Here is a 21626-nt window from a genome sequence, read left to right as displayed (position 1 = left end):
AGATACCATTATACACCATCACCCAAAAACACGGCACGGACGCACGTGGGTATATTAGGGTTCAGGGAGCCACATTTCTGGATGTCAAAAAATAAAAAAAGGAGAGCCACATTTCAGGACTCGGGATATCTTGCTTGAAGGGTAGTGCTGACCCGAGTAAAGCCCTCATGGTGACTCGTGAAGTGTCAGGTGCGCCTTGAGCAAACGGTCCCAACGAGTCCCAAAACCTTGACTGAAAATGTCACGTGCATTCAAATGGAGTTCGGATGGAGGCTTTGCCGTGACGGGCGTTTGCAGCCTACTCATACTCGGATGTTTCGAGTGGCACTTAAGAAAATAATGAGTGTCCAGTTGATCGCAAGATAAAAGGTTCTCGAAAAACATTTGCTTGCAGTCATTGTTCAGAAAGGAAGTACCAGAGTTTCAAGGTGTTTAAGAAGTTCATACATGCTGTGGCTGCTCGTTAAAAAATTAAGTTGATTCTGCTGTCAGCTCTAGTGCCGAGGAGGATAGATAGATACATCTGTGTATTTACACGAGGGCATGGCATACCATGCACACAACGTTTGCTGCTCACTGCTCTTTGCTCGTGCCGAGGGCCAGGGATTTCAGTTCTGGCATCAGCCTCTCTTCTAGGTCTTCCTTCTTCTCCAGCATTCGGTCCGATGTGCAATCGTCTTCCTGCAGGGCAAAGACAAGATGATGCATCATTGCACGAATGAGCATCGAAGACAGTAGTCCAAGTTCTTTTGTAGTTTTGCCATACGGCAGATGATCGATACCGACAAAAGAAATGTTAATGCATGAATCCAATGTAGTTACTGTTTGACCATAGCATATGATTTTGGGTAAATGGGGAGAGCTCGAAATAGAAATTAAGAGTACATGTATAGAGTTCAGGGCAGAAACCGGAAAAAAGTTATGGGAGGATAACAAACTAATCCTTTTCTAATGCACACAGCAGTGAGCACTGATGTATTCGAAGTTGTTTGAGTGGACTTACATCACCCGTAGCAGCATCTTGTAGTGCGAGAAGTTTCACGGTGGTGGCGTGATATTCAGTTAAAACCTTGAAGGTTGAAGCTGGTAGCTTGTCCTGAAAAACAAGAGGCAGATGATCACACAGGTGCAGATTTTGCTAAAATTAACAGTGTTATTTATATCTGAATATGTGAAATAAGCCAACATCACAGACAGGCCAAAACATCCTAATTCTGTAAGCCTGCTATAAAACTAAAACTCAAGGGGCTAAGATACTATGGGTAGAATGCAGAGGACTGTCGATCATCGATCCAAAAGCCGGCAGGAATTTGATGGTTAACACTAGTTTCTTGAAATACTGGTGGGGCCGTGGAGCTACGTACAGGAATTATAATATCTGTTATGCTGTTTCAACATATCAGACATAGTATCAAAGATTCTGTGATCAGGATACTGTTGTTAAAAGTTAACATATTCTACTTGACTTGCATTAAGTATATTTTAAATCAAATGCAAATAAAAAAATTACCTTCAGTACTGTGATGACAGCACCAACAGCCCCTCCAGGTGCCTGAAGAGCCTTGTTGTATGCCTACAAAATATTCAAAAATGATGTTTCTCAGGCCAGCCTATAAATACAGAGAGAAAGCAGGAGTGTTATTTCAGGAAAGATACAATGAAGCAAACCTGGAGAAAAAGCAGAGCAACAACTTTTGGGAGGAAGGACACTGGATCAGTCTCTGAAGAAACTTGTGCTATCAAATCCTTCAATTCATAGAAATTAAGGTGTCAAATAATTAGCACTAGAATTCATCCATAAAGAAACTTAGCATGTATGAATTCACACCCTACCAATCTATAAGAGCGCCTAGGAGTCTAACAATCTTGGTAAATTTATATTATCATGATGATTTTGACTTGCATTCTGCTATTCTGTACTTGCACTACTTTGATGCTAAAAAACACAAGAAACAGCATTTTTTTAACCGTGGAAAATACCATACTTTCATAGAAACAAAGATCGTACTGTAAGACATGGTTTTAAAAAGTGCTACCAGAATGGTTCAGGTTATTTGAGCGGTTTGCTAAGTTTAGAATATGAAAACACAAGAACAATTAGTGTTTGGGGCATATCAAATAAGTGATGAACTGATAATATACTCATTCCACCTGAACTGGGTATCAAAGGGGAACGTTTAGGGCCTAAACCAGCAAAAACTAAAAACCTGATAAGCCCAGATCAAGAAAGTCAGTTCCCACTGGTTTCCCAGACGCTCTGATACTACCATCAAGATAGAAGATACCAAGAACATACCTTGCGGTGGGAATGCAGCATTAATGGCTCAAGTCTTTCATCAAGCTTCTTAAATAACAGACCACTGAAAAAGAGAGTAAGCACTTTGATAATCCAGCCAATGCGGAAATCAAGTACAAACATAAAATGTTACCTTTCCTCTGCTGTATCTCTTAAGGCGTCCATAAATGAATCAAACCGCTGTTGTGGATTTCAAGAAAAAGTTAGAAAGAGCTACAAAGTCCAGTTATATTAGAAGTTGTGGATCTCAAAGACATAGCAACAGTCACTTATTGATTTTTTTTATTTAGTGTATGTGTTTAGACAACAAAGAACTCACAAGTCATATGCTTAGGAACATGCACATTTTATCAACTAGCAGAGAATAACAAATTGGTGAGGAAGATCTTTCTTACATGCAATCTTATATCTGAACTAGTGTGTTAGCCCTAGTATGAATTATATACACTTTCTGACAATGGAATTGAATACGTAATATATCAATAAGAAATTGAACCCTTATCTTCTCATCTCAACATTTTTTTCAGGGTATCTGTTGCATATTTAATTGACTAGTTATTACAGGATCAAATAATTGATGTCATAGAACACACAGAAAATTAACATGAAGTGGGTTTCGTGGTTAGTCTACAGAATGACAGGGTTTTTACAGGGTATAGGCAGCAAACAAGAAATTGTGAATGTTGGGTATTTATAACATAGCATTTTGGCAATCTGGTGATTAACATAATGCAGGAAGCTTCACGGAAGAACTTCATCTATATATAGATTCATCGCCTCAAAAATGTATAGTATTTTATCATGTTAATCATTCAAACGTCTGCTGTACCCAGAGACCCAGACTAAAGTTTTTGTGGTATGTTTGATTGTTAACTGTAGGTGCTAACATATTACCAGAATTTAAGCTGTCATGCATACTAGATTTAGAGCAAGAAAAATACAGAACTAAGGACTTCAAGGCTTCAATCAATTCGTCAAATAATATTTCTTGGTTACAGACAAACCTTTCCCTCCAGCGCTTCGACTAAAGCTTGAGCCTTTGATGACAATTGCCCTGGAAGATCCTTTGCCTGAAGTTTTTTTAACAAAAAAGAGCAACCCACAAAGTTAAACAAAATTACATTTTCATACAGGATTGACACAGGAAAACATTACATAACATATGGAAAAAAGAAATAAGTGAATTGTACCAGAAAAGTACGCTCAGTAGTGCTGAGCTGAACATGCTGTTCTTCACTGTCTTCAAACTCCATTCCATTCTTCAATTTGTTGTCCTTATCCTATCGGTAGTTCAGTCCAAAGTACACGTGCTAGTCAGAGAAGTAGGTTACAAAACCTTTTAAACTATTCAGATTATAATTCATAAGCTAGTCACAGTTTCATAGTTCGTGGCGCAAGAAAGATCACAAGGAGGGAAGTAGCACAATCAGGGGTGCATGTTATTTAAGGGACTGTTGCAAGGGTAAAATTAAAGCCAAAACGGATACATCACGAAATTATTTATGAATTATAATCTTGCAGGCAACCCCACGATGTGAGCTTATAGAAGTTACCAGACCAAATAAAATCTTGTCGACTATTGGAGTACCCATAGTTCTGAGCAGATGGTCGTGTAATATGCCCTGAAAACCAGAAAACAGGTAAAGAAAAGGACCTAAGTAAAGGCTGATAACGTATTGAGTAGCAAGCGATGTTGTGAGAACAATGCCCATAGGCTATAGCAGCTTACACGGGTAGCAGGATCATCCTCAAACACATCTAGAGCTTTTCCATAAAGTTGCATGTCGAGGACAGCCTGGCGGTGACAAAGAACAAAATTGAAAAAAGTAAGATGATCTAGCACCAGAAGAGAAATGCAGGAAAGCAATTTAGCAATAGCGAACAATTTCAAGGGTATCCAGAAACTATATATTAGAAAGAAAGCACAAAGTAAAGTAATTGGGATGCAAAAGCAGATTACCTCATCTAGCTGCTTTTGCAGATTATCAAGCACACTTGGCCTCCTTTCAGCATTTTCTGACAGCATGGTGTTCATTTTCTTCTTCCCTGCATCAATAAGCATTTGTCACCGTCAGGCTGTCCTCGATATGTTCTTTGTCAGCGTGGTGAGAGGACAATAATTTAATACGTACAATATATAGTATGTATTTTTAGTTTTTTTTCCACATATTATTAATCCAAATGTTTCATACAACCAAATCTTATTGTAATGCAATGCATTTGTCAGCGTGGTGAGAGGACAATAATTTAATTGGGCCATTTAAGTCGTCTGAGCCTAATGTTGGTTTTAAAAGTTAGGGGCGATGCTCGAGCGCTAGACCTCTCGAACGAGCGAGAGGTCTACTTGCTCGTGTAGTGTGAGTCTAAGGACGCCACGCGCGCGACCTAGCAACAATCGGAACGACCCCGGCGACCGAACCGAACGGTGGCGCTCCCGGAGGTCGTGCTCCGAGGACGAAATCGAGGGGGGAGAGGTTGGGGCTTTTGGCGCGGCTGCTCACCTGGTGATGCTGGCGTAGCCGAAAAGGGCGGAGGAGGTCTGCCGGCGGCGAATTTGAACGGTGACGGCGAACAGACCGAAGAGGAGGAGGTCGACCAATTCGACGGCGTGGAGACGTCCGAGCTCGAGGTCGTCCGAGTAGAGGAAGTGGTCGTGCAGGAGGGGCTCCTGGTCACGCAGAAAACGCCGGCGGAGGACGCTGGCCGCGGTGGCCTGCTCCGGCGATGCTCTGGCGCTCCTCGGCTTGCTTGGTGGAGAAGGAAACAGAGGGGGAGACCCACCTGGCAGCGGCGGAAGGGAGTGGGGGGAGTAGGGTTAGGGTTTGGGTGGCTGGGGATGCTTCAAGGGGAGAGGAGAGCTGCGGCGGTTGCTCGCTGATGTCGGCCGGCACACGCGTCCCCTCGATCTCTCTGGAGAAGACGACAGCGCGGAGAGGGCAGGTGGGGTCCAGCGGGCTTGGGCCGGCTGTGTGGACTGCGCACACTCTAGTTGTGCACTGACATCCTGTTTGCTCAAAAAGAAAAGCTGAGAAGAGAGGGAGGGCTGGTTAAATTTAAATTCTTCTTTTTCTTTTAAAGAAAAAATTAAAGGAGGCTTGGGTTTGGGTGGACTAACTCACTTATGGCAATTGTTGCAAATCATACCAAGTCTGTTAGCGGTAACAAGGATGTGACTGCACAAATGGAAGAGGCCGGGTTCGAAATTTATCAAACTGAATGTAGATGCTTCTTTTAATGCAAAGGAGGAATCGGGTGCGACAGGCGCTGTCTTACTGGACGATAAAGGCCACTTTATTGCTGCACAATGCAGATTCGTTCATGTTGCAGCTGATGTAGTGACGGTTGGGGCTATGGCAATGCATGATGGTTTAAATTTCGCAAACACTCTGGGTTTTGACAGAACTGAAGCAGAGTCCTACTCTTTGAGTGTGGTGAACTACTGCCAAAGTGCCAAGGACGAAATCAATGGTGGGATGCAGCAGCGGCAATCTTTGCTGAGTGCATTGACACAGCAACATCAATACGGAAGGTCATCTTTTCGCGTTGTTTTCGGGATGCTAATTCGGTAGCTCATGAGCTAGCTAAATTCAGCTTTTGTAATGAGTGTGATGATAATTGGATTGATGAAGCCCCGGGTTTCCTAATCAGCCAATTAGTGAACAATGTAATTATTGTCTGATTTAATAAAGCTAGCCATGGTGGCATTTCCCCGCAAAAAAGGAGGCTTGGGGGACAACATTTGGTGGGTCAAATGAATTCCAAAAGTCGTGAAAACTTAAATTGTGGTCTCTGAATCATTTCAAAGCTCCAAAAATTTATCCACAGTCTATTGGCAAGGCTTGGCATTTGTTTGGCATAAAAAGGAGAGGAAAAGGAATAAAGGGATTTAAACTAGAGGTTGGTCATAGGGTTGGGCTAAAATTGTGAAATAATTTGGGTAGCTCCCCAATATTAAAGGAAAAAGCTTCCGTGCAGCCATCGGATTGTATGTGGGATCGAATGGTCTTGTGCTCTTCTGGTCCCACCTTTCTCTAGAAATATCCAACTCGAACCAGAGCATCCCTTTTCTTTCGTGAGTCAACGCCAACACATCGTTATCCATCCACAATTTTCCACGGCTTCTTTCTCAAGCTCCTGAACATGGCGCTGCTACTTTTGTAACCTCGCCGCCTTGCCCGTTGCTTTTACTCCTATTGTCGCACTGCATTGCTACCGACGTTGCTATGAGGGAAGCGACCGCTTCTATAGGCAAGCCATCGTGTCCCTGGTGTTGCGTTCTCTCTGCAGTCTCGATTTCTTTGGCAACGGCCGCACATCAGCCTTTGTGCGGCCTGTGCGGGATGTTAGGTGCCATGAACGATGGCCACGACGGTCTCATAAACGATGACGATGAACGACGGCCGGTCGGCCGCGGCAGCATTTCTATAACATCATTTTTGTTGCAATTTATTTTCGCAACATGGTCTCAGTTGCAAAAGTTTCCGGTAGCATGATCTCTGTTGCAAATGTTTTTTCAAAAAAACTGCAACATCGCCTATGTTGTGAAAAAATTCTGCAACATGAACTTTGTTGTAAATGTTTCTGCAACAGGAGCTATGTTGCAAAGGGTTCCACAACATTCCCTTTGTTGCAATGCAAGGATGGGGTTTGACTCTGACGAGTGCTGAAGATCCGTCGGCCTAAGTCTTGGGGTGATGATTGGTGTAGAACATCAAAAGGGAGAATGGCCAAATTAATTATTAGTGAATAAAATGTCACGTGCGAACGGCCCCAACGAGTCCCAAAACCTTGACCGAAAACGCCACGTGCGTTCGAATGGACGCTTGTCTTGACAGGCGTTTGCAGCCTACTCATACTCTGATGTTTCGTGTGGCACTTGGACGAGAAGAATGTGTTTCTAGTTGATCACAAGATAAAAGGTTCTCGAAAAATATTTGCTTGCAGTCATTGTTCTTAAAGGAACCACCAGAGTTTCAAGGTGTTTCTACCTCAATACATGCTGTCAGTCGGTATTTGGTTGCTCGTCAAAAATTAAGAAGTTGATTCTGCTGTCACACGACCCCCTAGAATGTACACGGTGTATATTACACATGGATCCCTTTCCTTCAGAAATTGCGACGCCAGAGGGCAACAAATGAGCTCACGGCGCAAGCACGCAACCGACATACAGTACTACGCTAGATTCAATTGATGAGTGTGCTAAGTTGACCAAGTATCGCAGGGTGGCTGCTTGCATCCCAAGCTCCAGTGCCGATGATAGATAGAGAGGTCTGTGTATTTACACGAGGGCATGGCGCACCATGCACATAATGTTTGCGGCTCACTCTTTGCTCGTGCCGAGGGCCAGGGATTTGAGTTCTGGCATCAGCCTCTCTTCTAGGTCTTCCTTCTTCTCCAGCATCCGGTCCGATGCACAATCGTCTTCCTGCAGGGCAAAGACACGATGATGCATGATTGCGCAAATGATGAGCACAGAACATATTGCTTGATGCATATCAGAGGGTGTCAGGTAGATGGGGAAAGCACAGAATATAAATTAAGAGTACATGTATAGAGTTCAGTGCAGAAACGGGATAAAGTTACGGAAACAGCAGACATGGCAAATCTAACGTTTTTCATGGCAATTCATGTTTGCCGTCATGATGGCAAATTTAGTTTACAAGCACGTCAATTTCCTGGGAAAATGAATAAAACTGAGGCGGATTTGCCATGCTTGCCAACTAAACTTGCCATCCTCGGCACACATAACTTGCCATGAAAACGTTCGATTTGACATGCCTAAGAATCTGACGTCAGATTTGCAGCAAAGTCCAAAAGTTATGGAAGGATAACCAACTAATCCTTTTATAATGCACACAACAGTAAGCAGGGATATGTTCAAAATGGTTGGAGTGGACTTACATCACCCGTGGCAGCAGCTTGTAGTGCGAGAACTTTCACGGTAGTGGCATGATATTCGGTTAAAACCTTGAAGGTTGAAGCTGGTAGCTTGTCCTGAAAAATAGAGGATATGTATGATCACCCGGGCATGGATTTTGCTAAAGTTGACAGTATTATGTGTGAAATAAGCCAGCATCACAGGCAGACCAAAGCATCCTAATTCTGTAAGACTGCTATAAAACTAAAACCTAAGAGGCTAAGAAACTATGGCCAGAATGCAGAGGACTGCCAATCATCGATCGAAAAGCCGGCAGGATCTTGATGGCTAATTATAATATCTGCAAATACTGGCGGGGCCGTGGAGCGGCATACAGGAATTATAATATCTGCTATGCTGTTTGAACAGGTTATGAAAAGATCAAACATGGAAAAAAAAACGAGATAAACTTTAATAACACCTGCTACAAAGATTTATTGAACATGCCAATTTATAGTGAACCGGGGGGGGGGGGGGGGGGGGGGGGGGTCCCTGATATTTGTTTGTACTTAAACTCTTGGTACGAGTCCATTTGTGCAAGAGAAAAGTTATCTTTCGTCCCTTGACTCTTTTCAAAGGTATAGAAATAGTCCCACAACTTCAAAAGCTTAGTTTCATCGCACTCCCCGCCGCCTCGTGGGTGCACAAGCAGAGCAGCAGCACCGCGCTTCCGTCCGTGCCAGCGGCGACATATGCCTGTCTGACTTTGCCGATGGCAAAACTGTCCAGGTGTCAGCCCACTGGCGGAGCTTCTGCAAGGCCAAGTGGGCCGTGGCCCGCCCAGGTCTGGAGCAATTTATATATATATATATATATATATATATATGCTTCATGCCCAGCCGGCCAGCCCAGCCCACAACCAGTACGCAGGTGCAGCCCACAGCCGATACACACATCAGCCTCTGCCTCGCAGACTCGCAAAGACGCACAGCCGCACGTCCAAAAAAAAGCACACGACGGAGCTGCCGCTGACCGCCGTCTCATAGCGCAGTCGCCGGCTGCCGCAGCCCCCCCCCCCCCTCCGGCCGGCGCCGCCCACGGGCGCGGCGCACATCAGTCCCTATCTCCCCTAGTTCCCTTCATCCAACGCCCCACCGGCCATAACCACTCCTTAGCCGACCCACACGCGGACGCGCACACGCAGCCGCGAGCAGGTTAGCCGGCGACGGCGGCGGCGCGAGGGCGAGGCAGTGAACTGCCAACTGGGAAAATCCTTCTCTGAATCCTTACAAGCTGCGAAGGTAAATCGATTCAAATCATCCCAATTTTATTCCCCTGAACAGAACCTAGGTCATCGTTCATTCCCCTGAACAGAACCTAGATCCCCAAAATTCCCAATTGGCTGAATATTTCACTGAAGATCATACTGGTTTAGTGTCAAGTGTCCACAGAACACAGTAGATGGTTTCTAATTTAGTAGGCAAGTTTCGTTTCCAGAATTGAGCAATTGGGCTTGCTGTAGCATAAATAACTCGTTCCATTGTGTTTACAGGTTACAAGTTGAGGTCTAGGCAGCCATGGGCAAGGCCAGTCAGCAGAAAATTGATTTGGTTTTCAAAAGAAAAAGAGATGATGGCATGATTGGATTTGAGGAAGATCCTTCACCAATGGCAGATCAACCTTTCCCAATGCTTGAAATTGAACAGCCACACCCAGAGAGCCAAGATGGTCTTCATGCAAATGAACCTATAACATTCCGAGGTGTCGAGTTCTTGCAGCGAGACCCAGGATTACCCCGCAAATTTGGCAAAATCCACCCGAACAAAGAGATAGTGTGCGGAGAGCATATTTGATGTTAGGTCCTATGCAACCTGAGCTACAGACCTATAAACCTTCTGGTGAAAAAGGGCATCAACGCCGCTTCCAGTACAAATGGTTTGACAATTTCAAGAAATGGCTAGAGTATTCGGAGGACAAACATCGTGCTTATTGTTTGTATTGCTTTGTCTCTAGTAAAAATGAGAATAGACGAGGTGGTTCTCATGTCTTCACAGTAGATGGATTTGACAGTTGGAAGAGAGTTAACTCTGGAAAACATTGTGCATTCTTAACCCACATGGGCTCTGGACCATGCTCACCACACAATAATGCATTCACAGATGGCCAAGCCTTGCTGAATCAATCATGCCACATAGAAACTATTATGGTAGTTAAGGACAAGGAGAAAGTAGAAAGAAACCGTCTCAGACTGAAAGTTTCAATTGCAACGGTTAAGTGGCTCGCACTTCAATCTTGTGCTTTTAGAGGACATGACGAAAGACCCGAGTCAAAGAATAAAGGCAACTTTCTTGAAATGGTGGAGCTTCTTGCTGAATTCAATCCTGATATTGCCAAATGTGTGTTGGCGAATGCTCCATATGGTTCTAAATACACATCATCAGAAATTCAGAAGGAGATCTTGAGTATATTTGCATGTAAAATCAGGAATCATATCCGTGAGGAAATTGAGGATTCTAAGTTCTCTATATTAGTGGATGAAACATGTGATGTAGCAAAGAGAGAGCAAATGGCTCTGGTTCTTAGATTTGCTGATAAAGGTGGTATTTTGCAAGAGAGGTTCTTTGACTTGATACATGTAGCAAACACAAGGTCTTTGACACTTAAAGACAAATTGAGTTTTGCTTTAACCAACCATGGTTTTGACATTCAGAACCTTCGGGGACAAGGTTATTACGGTGCTAGCAACATGAGAGGCGACTTGAATGGACTTCAAGCTCTTTTCCTCCAAGAATGTCCATATGCTTATTATGTCCATTGTTATGCCCATCGCTTGCAACTTGCTCTTGTTGATGCATCCAAAGAAGTGGTTTCTATTTCTCAATTCTTCCAAAAACTGCTCTATATCATAAACACCGTTGACTCATCTTCAAAGCGACATGATCAGCTCCATCAAGCCCAACTAGTTGAACTTGAAAATGCAATTGCTAATGCCAATATTGAGACAGGACAAGGGGCAAATCAGATGCATACCCTTAAGCGACCAGGGGACACAAGGTGGGGTTCTCATTTTGGTTCAGTTTACAGCCTTATGAAGATGTTTGGTGCTGTTTTTTCTGTCATCCAAGATATAGCAGCCGATAGATCAATTGGCTCATTGCGTGCAGATGCCGACACTTGTTTCGGCTACTTGTCCTCCTTCGAGTTCATATTTAACTTGTGTTTGATGAAGGAGATATTTGAGATAACCGAAGTGCTTGGCCAAGCTTTACAGAAGAAGTCACAAGATATTGTGAATGCTGTTCGTTTAGTCTCCTCAACTAAAGAGTGTCTCCAACAACTAAGATCAGATGATGGCTACCAAGAATTTATTGTCACAGTTGTTGAGTTCTGTACAAACCACTCCATTGTCATTCCTAACTTTGAGGAAGCTTACATCATGCATGGTGGCCGTGCCCGCCATCAACCCAATCAGCTGACCAAGGAGCATTACTTTCGAGTCGAAATATTCTATGCAACACTGGACACTCAACTATTTGAACTAAATCATAGGTTCAATGAGAAGGTAATGGATCTTCTAACCACTAGTGCCACCTTGATTCCTAGAAACAAATTTAGAGGATTTAAAGCTAGTGATATATGTGACATGGTGAAAAAGTACTACCCAGCAGACTTCCCAAAAAAGATATCTATGGATTACAACTACAACTAAAACATTTTGTTTTGGATGCTTCCAAGGATGAATATATGAGAAATATATCAAACTTGATTGATCTTTGTCGATGCCTTGTGGAGTCAGGAAGACATGTTGTCTTCAATTTGATTGAAAGATTACTCCGTTTGCTCATTACCCTTCCAGTTTCTACGGCGAGTGCTGAGCGTGCATTTTCCAGTATGAAGATCATTAAAACAAGGTTGCGCAATACAATGGAGGATGACTTTCTTGCCAATAACTTGTTAGTTAACATAGAGGGTGAACTTCTGGAGAAGTACAGCCATGAAGATATCATTGAAGATTTCAAATGCGCGAAGGAACGGAATGCTGATTTGTAGTATGTAACTCCACACAACTTTGCCTGATGGTCAAATGGTATGGCTTATTTTGGTTTGGAGTAGTATATATGGTCAAATGTTATGGCTTATTTTGGTCTCGGTAGTATATATGTATATATATGCATCTGCTCATCTTGTATTCAATGTGAACAGAAGGTGTACTGACTATATCTATTGAAATAGTATATATGCTTTAGAATTTGAAGAATATTGTGCTCTCTGGCCCGCCCAACTTTTTTTTTCAAGCTCCGCCACTGTGTCAGCCTGCTGGACGGCAGCAACGCGGCTTACCGGCGAGAGTTGACTTGCAGCGCTGGCTTGATGTGGTCCGCTCGTGGTAGATACGTTGCAGGTCGATGCATGTACGCAGCAGAAGCAAAGCAGACTACTAGCTCACATATGCACGTAAATTTATCACTGATTCCTCTCGGTCGTTCAGAGGTTGAAGATGCTCTTACATGTAGGGCCCACATATGTGGGAGATAGAGAGCAAGAATTAAAGTGGACAAAAATGGGTAGGTGTGGGGCCCATACTTGTCAGCTTGAGTCAAAAATCACTCCACGACGACAGGAAACCACCCAAAGCGGCAAGAGGGAGTAAGCTTATCCGGTTTTGAAAGTTGAGGGACTAAGGCCCCGTTCGGAACTCGTCTGGCTTCTCCAAATCCTCGATTCCAGCTTCTCGTACTCACTGCCAACTTCTCTCGCGGAGCTAGGTGCGTTCGGCTGCGAAAAATGCTTTTCAGATCTGTGGAAGTGAAGATGGGCTGCATGTGGTGGGCTTAAGGCCCGTTTCTTTGAAAAGGGCAGCAGCCCATGGCGTGGTTTGGCTGGGAGAACGTGGGGCGAGGCATCGTTCGACTTGTCTTTCTAATCGAGCGAACCGTTATTCACTTGGCGGTGGCAATCCTGAGGTAATTTTGTCAAACTTCTACTTCGCTGTTTCTGGGAGCTGCACTTCTGGTGCTCCGCGATTTTACACTGGAGAGGGCTCGTCTCCGCGGAGCTGGATTCCTGGAGCTGCAGCGTTCGGGCTGGCTCCTCACGCGGAGCAGGAGAAGCGCGGAGACGGAGAGGATCAGAACGGGGCCTAAGATTTGCTGGTTTTAGAGTTGAGGGACCATTTCTATACTTCTGAAAAAGTTGAGACGAAAAATATACTTTTCCCTTTGTGCAATATGAGCAGAAATACGTCCAATAGTGACAACCGAGGACTCCCTCTGCCTACGTTATGAGTCTTGTGATGCAAGGAAGCAAACCCCTCTATACTAATTACTGGTTTCACTTGTCCAAGTAAAACAAAGCTAAGCCAAGGACACACAATACAAACAGATTCAATAGCCGTTGTTCCGGGGGGATTGCAAAATCAAGGGGTTTATTGTAATAAAGGACAGGATAAGAAAAAGGTGGACAGGTGATTCTTCTGACAGCTTAATGACACAATTACAAACCAGCATATCAGACAAATAGTATCAAAGATTCTGTGATCAGGTCCTGTTGCTATAAGTTAACATATTCTACTTGAACTATACTAAGTGTATCTCAAAGAGAATGCAAATCAACAATTACCTTCAGTAGTGTGATGACAGCACCAACAGCCCTTCCAGGTGCCTGAAGACCCTTGTTGTGTGCCTACAAAATATTCAAACAGGATGTTTCTCCGGTCAGCCTATAAATACAGAGTGAAAAGGGGAGTTTTATTTCAGGAAAGATACAATCAAGCGAACCTGGAGAAAAAGTAGAGCAACGACTTTTGGGAGGAAGGAAACTGGATCAGTCTCTGAAGAAACTTGTGCTATCAAATCCTTCAATTCATACACGAAATTAAGGTGTCAGATAATTAGCACTAGAATTCAGCCATAAAGAAACTTAGCATGTATGAATTATTTATTCAGCACATTATGCCATATTGAACATTAACGTCTTCAGACCCTACGAATCTATAAGAGCGCCTACGAGTCTAACAATCTTGGTAAATTTATATTATCATGATGATTTTGACTTGCGTTCTGCTATTCCGTACTTGCACTATTTTGATGTTTAAAAACACAAGAAACAACATTTTTTAACCATGGAAAATACCATATTTTCTTGGAAACAGAGATCATCCTGTGAGACACAGGGTTTTGAAAAGTGCTACCAGAATGGTTCAGGTTATTTGGGCGGTTTGCTAAGTTTAGAATTCGAACACACAAGAAACAATTAGTGTTATGGGGCATATCAAATAAGTGATGAATTGGTAATACACTCATTCCAGCTGAACTGGGCATCAATGGGAACGTTTAGGGCCTAAACCAGCAACAACTAAAAACCTGTTAGGCCCAGTTCGAAAAAGTCGGTTCTCACTGGTTTTCCAGATGCTGTGGTGCTGCCATCAAGATAGAAGATACCAAGAACATACCTTGCGGTAGGAATGCAGCATTGATCGCTCAAGTCTTTTATCAAGCTTCTTAAATAACAAGCCACTGAAAAAGAGAGTAAGCACTTTGATAATCCAGCCAATGTGGAAAGGAAGTACAAACATAAAATGTTACCTTTCCTCTGCTGTATCTCTTAAGGCGTCCATAAATGAGTCAAACCACTGTTGTGGATTTCGAGGAAAAGGTTAGAAAGAGCTACGAAGTCCAGTTATATTTGAAGTTGTGGATCTCAAAGACATAGCAACAGTCACTTATTCATTTGTTATTTAGTGTATGCGTTTAGACAACAAAGAACTCACCAGTCATATGCTTAGGAATACAGATTTTTTTTATCAACTAGCAAAGAATAACAGATTGGTGAGGAAGATGCTTCTGACATGCAATCTAATATCTGAACTAGTGTGTCAGCCCTAGTATGAATTATGTACACATTCTGAAAAAAGAATTGACTACGCAATATATCACTTATCTTCTCGTGTCAACATTTTTTCAGGATATATGCTGCATATTTACTTTATTAGTTATTACAGGATCAAACAATTGGTGTTTTAGAACACACAGAAAATTAGCATTAATAGGATTTCGTGGTTAATTTGCAGAAGGAAAGGGTGTTTTAAAGGATATAGACAGCATAGAAGAAATTGTGAATGTTGGGTATTTATAACATAGCATCCTGGCAAGCTGGTAATTAACATAATGCAGGAAGCTTCATGGAAGAACTTCATCTATATAAAGATTCATTGCCTCAAAATTGTTGAGTATTTTATCATGTTAAGCATCTAAACGTCTGCTCTACCCCAGAGACCCAGACATAGTTTTGTGGTATGTTAGATTGTTAACTGCATGTGCTAGCATATTATCAGAATTTAAGCTGCTATGCATACTAGATTTAGAACAAGAAAAATACAGAAAAAGGAGTTCAAGTCTTCAATCAATTCACCAAACAGTATTTCTTGGTTACAGACAAACCTTTCCCTCCAGTGCTTCAACTAAAGCTTGAGCCTTCGATGACAATTGCCCAGGAAGATCCTTTGCCTGATGATTTTTAACAGAAAGCAAACCTATGAGGTTAAACCAAATGACATCTTCATTCAGGATTGACACAGGAAAACATTAAATAATATATGGAAAAATGAAACAAGTGAATTGTACCAGAAAAGTGCGGTCAGTAGTGCTCAGCTGAGCATGCTGTTCTTCACTGTCTTCATACTCCATTCCATTCTTCAATTTGTTGTCCCTATCCTATTGGTTGTTCAGTGTAAAGTACATGTACTAATCAGAGAAGTAGGTTACAAAACCTTTTAAACGATTCAGATTTGAAATAGGAGCTATAAGCTAGCCCCAGTTTCTTAGTTCATCACGCAAGAAAGGTCGCTAGTAGGGAAGTAACACAATCAGGGACGCATGTTATTTTAAGGGTTCTGTTGCAACTGTAAAATTAAAGCCAAAATGGATACATCACAGAAATTATTTATGAATTATAATATTGCAGGCAACCATACTGTGTGAGCTTATAGAAGTTACCAGACTAGATAAAATCTTGTCGACTATTGGAGTACCCATAGTTCTTAGCAGATGCTTGTGTAATATGCCCTGCAAACCAGAAAACAGGTAAAGAAAGGACCATAAGTAAAGGCTGCTAATGTATTGAGTAGCAAGCGATCTTGTGAGAACAATGCACATAGGCTATAGTAGCTTACAGAGGTAGCAGGATCATCCTCAAACACATCTAGAGCTTTTTCATAGAGTTGCATATCGAGGACAGCCTGACGATGGCAAAGAATAATATTGAAAAAAGTTAGATGATCTAGCACCAGAAGAGAAATGCAGGAAAGCAATTTAAAATACAGTAGCAATGTCGAACTATTTCAAGGCTATCCAGAAACTATAGTACAGAAAGGAAGCACAAAGAAAATGGGATGCAAAAGCAGATTACCTCATCTAGCTGCTTTTGCAGATTATCAAGTACACTTCGCCTCCTTTCAGCATTTTCTGACAGCATGGTGTTCCTTTTCTTCTTCCATGCATCAATAAGCATTGGCCTCAGGTGAGAGGACAATAATTTAATTGGGCCATTTAAGTCGTCTGAGCCTAATGTTGGTTTCAAAAGTTAGGAAATTTGTAGAAGCATAATTTCAACTGAATAGAAACAACAAGGTTAATCTTATCTAGTTTCCTGACCTCCCAACTCTTCTAACTCTGGAGCAACAGCCAAAACCTTTTGCTCTATCAACTCATCGGGGAAGATATTTGTGTTCTCCTCTTTTGGTTTCTCTGGTGCCTTTTTACCACCGCGCTTCGCATCACCTGAAGAACCAATGTCCTTGTTTTTCCTATGAGCTTTCTTGCCCTTTACAGGGATGATTTCTTCATCATCATCCTTCTCAACTGCTCCGCCTTTGGCAGACCCCGTAGCTTTTCCGCGTTTCTTCTTTGGTCCTCTGTCTGATGAAGCACCTGTACTGCTGGCGTCGTTATCACCAAAGTCTTTTGTGTCCGAGTACTGGACAGATCCTGCCCTATGCTCGCTACTTGAATTCATATTCACGGGCGTTCCTTGACCAGCACTATGTTTAATACCAAAGGAGTCGATCTCTTTCTCAAGTTGATCAAAAATACCCTGAAATGGACCGAAGAACAGACAAATTGCACTCGTTTGAGAGGTATAATGGGATAGTGCATACATAACTGCAGATTACCACAGGTTCAACAAGCAGGTTCTGACAATTCACCTTAATGAACACATTGCTGAAGACACATGATCCTCCAAATAGCACTGCTTTTGAAGACTGCAAAGAAAGATTTTTTTAATGTGTGGCCATTTATGAAAAGTACACAAATTTCGATTACTTTAAATATGCCAACCTTGGCTGCCTTCTGAAAAGATGGACAAAGAGACAATATCTTGGTTGCATCAGGGCCACTGATATATGATGGAAGGATCGAAAGAGAATCAATCCTGGAAAAATAAAGGGTATCTTGTAGCAATGAAAACTTGAGAGTTGAGAGGTGCTTAGCTTGGCAGAAAAAGGGATTACTAACAGTCAATAGGAAAGGCGCAAAGCTGCACAAAATGTTGAGACGCCCTGTGAAGTCTCAACTACTTCAATGAACTGATGTAACTAATTAATCAATTCATATATCTTGCTATCGCTTGGTCAGTTTACTCCCTTTGCTCTACTCTGATGTAGGTCATAACTCATAAGTCATACACCTGTCACATGCCATAACAGGATGCAGTGTGTGTGAAGGGTGGTCTAGGCCCTGAACCTTGTTATCCTGGTGCTGTAATGGCGTGGAGAAAAGGGAGTGCAGGGGAAGCAAGAGAAAATGTTGACTTGTTTGCGCCTTATTAATAATTCCATCCTTTAAACAGATGAGTTACAGCTCAAAGTGGGATCCAACTAACCTAGTCTTTTCCCCTAACTTTATCTCTAACCTAAAGTCCTAACTTAACGGGCATGGAATAGGATGCTGCCTGCTTAGATGCACCACCCTTGGCTTGTAAACCAGCTACAGAGGCCCCAGTCCCATGTTTACACTGGAAGGGAATTCCCCACATGACAAACCAGTTTTATTTGTTCCACACCGTGCGTACAGGGACTATCAAACAGAACTGGAAGGCTCATTTTTTAGAATGCATGCCAACTTAGGACATCATAGCATATAACAGTGACAAATAGCAACGAAACCTTGAAACCAGACATAACATTTAACAATACCATTGTCCGTTCTCGATTGCGTCACCCACAGCAGCATCTAGCATATCGACAACAGAAGGATGTACAAAAACAGCCTCCAGTGCAATGCCATCTGGATATCTGGCCTGTAGAAGATAATAAGATAGTCAATACAAACAAACAGGCATTGCATTTTGAACAGTGAAGGAATATTTACAGCTTCAAGTGTACCTCTAAGTACTGTTTAGGCTGGGGAATGACGAGTTTCTGAAGTACTTCGTACCCAATATAAGAGTTCTGTACAGAAAATGAACAGTCAAACAAATGGAAGGATATAAGGCATAACAATAATGCAAAGTATGTGATCCGAACACAATTGCTTATCAATGCCGATTGCTAAATATCAGACCAAGAGATTTTCGTATGATTTTATATGGGAGTAAAACTGTGTGGGATTATGTGGAAGAACTAGATCAGTAGTCATACAAAGGTGTGCACATGAAGCAGTTGAGATCTTGTCTAGATTAATACACGTGTGTTTCTGTGAAGCCTACTCATGCTACCAGCTCGAAATTATTTAGTTGTAATAACATGTTAAATAATAGGAATTAAAGTGTAAGCTAGAGATGCCTCAACCTGTGAAAAAAATGCATCAACGCTTTCCTTTTGAGCATGAGCAAATACCTAGCAAGAAAGAAAAGCACAACATTAAAACATAGTTTACGAATTAGATATATGAATTGAAATGCAGAACTTACAGCTGGTGTCCAATGTACTCCGGCACGGACAGACCCAAGTACAGCACCTTCTTTTAGCAAGGCAACAAAAATGGACTGGAAGAATGAACCTTCCACTGAAACTCCATTAGCACCGTGCATTTCTTGGAGCTGTTGCTGCAAGGAGTTCCAGACAGATGGCAAGTTTGTCGGAACTGTTAAACCCCTTGTCGCACCACGGACCATGGCAGTAATTCGGGAGACGTATGCTGGAGTGTATAGCTGGCCACCTTCTAGCCTTCCTTGCACCTGGAAGGATTTATAGAAATAGTACCTTTTTGGTTGAACGAAAGCAGCAAAGGAAAAGACCATTCAAAACATGAGATAGCACAGCAGGCTTACAATAGTTCCAAGCCGAGGCTCGAGAATATTGAGGACCAGCTCTGAGCCAATGTGTAACTGTGCAGCAATCTCAGCCAAGGCAATCTGGCTGCGCTCTTGCAACTTCTCATTTATCTCTTCTGTCACAGTGTCCCAGTAAGACTGTGACATGATCTCCGCGTTGATCAACATCAGGGCCGGATCCTCCGTGACGACCTTTTGTGCCTGCCTCTCAATATGGTAAAGATCCACCCCCAGGGTATCTGATAAATCGACTAGTGATGCGCGCCCTCGCTTCTTGATCTCCACCTTAATCTCATGCTTCAAATGGTCCTGCCACACCACAGATCGTCATGGACGACGGATCAGCTAAAAACTGCACATTCTTGGTTGCGCAAGTGTGATAAACAGAACTAAGGCAGACAGACATTATCACAGCAATTTATAGCCATATACCAGAGCAATTTCTAGACAAGGCTCCTCCAGAACTTTATTAAGCCTGAGCTATTCAAACACGCAATTAAATCAAAATCTCTCATTTGTCTGGCTGTATCTATGGCAAATTGCCAGGAAGAACAGAACAATTTTCTCTGCTGAGCACTAGAGCAACTCTACGAGGTTGCAAGAGGGACTGGAAACAGATGTACTACTAAATCTAAACCCATCACTAATTTACTTTACAGAAATACCACTAGCAGCTGTGACAGTACATCAATTTTCCATGAATGCTCTAAATTTAAACCATTATTGAGAAGTGATAAACCTACTAAATAAACGAAGATGAAATTCACTGCTCTGCACTAGCAGCCCAGGGTTTAGATTTTTGATAGCACCCATAATTTCAACGCCGATACCCAAATCCAAGGTAAGTTCTCCACGCTCCATGACACTAGGGTGAGTCTAGTTCAGGTGTTCAACCCCTTCCCCGCATAGAGACAAATCTGGTTTCCGACAGACCGAGAGGGGAGTGGGGACCACTGGAGAGAGATGGGGATGCGTGCGAGTACGGGGAGGGGAGGCGGGGCTTACGGATGTGATGTACTCCTTGCCGGAGACGGTGTGGAGGAGCTCGAAGTCGATGAGGCCGCGCTCCTGCAGCTTCTGCACGAGCTCCACCACGTTGCGCTCCGACAGCCGCACGCTCGACCGCGCGCTCTGCGCCGCCTCCAGCTGCCGCTGCAGCTCCAGGAGCTCCGCGTCCATCGCTCCCCCAGCGCCTTCGCTGCCGGCGCGATCGGCTGCTGTGTCGCCGGAGACGGGGAGGGGGGCGGTTTGCCGAGATCGATCGAGCCGTCGACGGAGTTGGGGGTCACGCGATTCGACTTGCCGGAGTGGGGAGAACGAAGGGGCCTGGCTTCTGACTGACAAGCGGGGCCTCGCGAGGGCATGGGTAACGTCTTCTCGCTATGAAGGCGGATACGGAGCAGTAGTACGTATACGCAGTATGAAAGCGTAGAATTACACCCATACCTTTTTTCTAGGATCACCCACACCTTTTTTAGGGAAAGAAGAGGAAATTTCTTCTAATTTTAGCGTGCATTAACTGATCGACAAATTGGGCATACGGGGTAGTAATAAATTTGGTGACTTTTTAATAAAAAATATGACGGCTTCTTTTACAGAAAAATAAGATGTTTGTGATTTTTGAAGCAACTCTCCTTTTATCTCCACATATAATATCAGGAGTATGACTTGGCGAACCAACGTGTGGTTGGATGGTTAGAAAGACAGTGGTATATCCAACTCACGAGGGTTCAAGTCCTAAACTTAACATGGGTGTTCGCATTTTTCGGAATTTATTTTAGGCTTTCCGACGGCGTTCGTTCAGTGGGAGGAGACATTCCCATCGACTAGGGGCGTCTGTGGTGAATTCATCAATCTCAAGATATTGTGTCGGATCAGTGTCTAGGATGTGCTCATAGGGGTAGAGTGTGTGCATGTGTTCATATGGGTGAGTGTATGCTCATGTATGTGAGTGATTTGGATATTGGCATGGTCTATGATATATTGTACCACGATGGTGCCCGTTATCAAGCATGTCCATTTCTCCAAAAAATTAGGAGTTTTCGTAAATTCTTACGGAGTTTTTTTTGGCAAAAAGTAGCTAGCGCTACGTTTTATTCATTAAGAGAAACTGGCAGAGCCAGAAAATTACAGAGACAAGAGGATTACGGAAGAAACAACAGAAAAGGAGAGACAAAGGTCAACAATCTAAGACTCAACGAT

General features: G+C 42.9%; 2 protein-coding genes across 2 annotated transcripts; both read right to left on the bottom strand.

The window, feature by feature from the left end:
* Window positions 1-365: 365 nt before the first annotated feature.
* Window positions 366-5306, bottom strand: LOC109773231 (E3 UFM1-protein ligase 1 homolog). Its single transcript, XM_020331931.4, has 12 exons — window positions 4798-5306; window positions 4257-4342; window positions 4026-4091; window positions 3850-3918; window positions 3487-3576; window positions 3301-3366; window positions 2430-2476; window positions 2297-2360; window positions 1669-1746; window positions 1511-1573; window positions 1004-1096; window positions 366-681 (listed from the first exon to the last, which is right to left on the bottom strand). Exons 2-12 carry the CDS (start codon window positions 4329-4331, stop codon window positions 574-576), a joined length of 819 nt encoding a protein of 272 aa, XP_020187520.3. The 5' UTR covers window positions 4332-4342; window positions 4798-5306; the 3' UTR covers window positions 366-573.
* Window positions 5307-7216: 1910 nt separating this feature from the next.
* Window positions 7217-20775, bottom strand: LOC109773230 (E3 UFM1-protein ligase 1 homolog). The gene is made up of 20 exons (XM_020331930.4): window positions 20430-20775; window positions 19422-19733; window positions 19062-19328; window positions 18940-18987; window positions 18535-18600; window positions 18346-18449; window positions 17489-17582; window positions 17356-17412; window positions 16805-17243; window positions 16560-16714; window positions 16324-16389; window positions 16148-16216; window positions 15776-15865; window positions 15593-15658; window positions 14738-14784; window positions 14605-14668; window positions 13931-14008; window positions 13773-13835; window positions 8198-8290; window positions 7217-7721 (listed from the first exon to the last, which is right to left on the bottom strand). The coding sequence occupies exons 1-20, from the start codon at window positions 20601-20603 to the stop codon at window positions 7617-7619; spliced, it is 2457 nt and encodes an 818-aa protein (XP_020187519.1). The 5' UTR covers window positions 20604-20775; the 3' UTR covers window positions 7217-7616.
* Window positions 20776-21626: the final 851 nt, after the last annotated feature.

The sequence above is a fragment of the Aegilops tauschii genome, chromosome 1, assembly GCF_002575655.3.
Source record: "Aegilops tauschii subsp. strangulata cultivar AL8/78 chromosome 1, Aet v6.0, whole genome shotgun sequence".
NCBI classification, from domain to species: domain Eukaryota; kingdom Viridiplantae; phylum Streptophyta; class Magnoliopsida; order Poales; family Poaceae; genus Aegilops; species Aegilops tauschii.
This window is presented reverse-complemented; position numbering and strand designations above follow the sequence as displayed.

Bases quoted from the DNA above. Each gene is read 5' to 3' on its own strand.
- LOC109773231 (XM_020331931.4), bottom strand. From the start codon at position 4,331: ATGAACACCATGCTGTCAGAAAATGCTGAAAGGAGGCCAAGTGTGCTT. The intron at 3,367-3,486 runs GTACAATTCACT...AAAAAACTTCAG, and splicing joins CTACTGAGCGTACTTTTCTG to GCAAAGGATCTTCCAGGGCA. The intron at 1,574-1,668 runs GTTTGCTTCATT...AATATTTTGTAG, and splicing joins TTGCTCTGCTTTTTCTCCAG to GCATACAACAAGGCTCTTCA.
- LOC109773230 (XM_020331930.4), bottom strand. From the start codon at position 20,603: ATGGACGCGGAGCTCCTGGAGCTGCAGCGGCAGCTGGAGGCGGCGCAG. The intron at 18,988-19,061 runs GTAAGTTCTGCA...CTTTCTTGCTAG, and splicing joins GAGTACATTGGACACCAGCT to GTATTTGCTCATGCTCAAAA. The intron at 18,601-18,939 runs GTTGAGGCATCT...TTTTCTGTACAG, and splicing joins TTGATGCATTTTTTTCACAG to AACTCTTATATTGGGTACGA.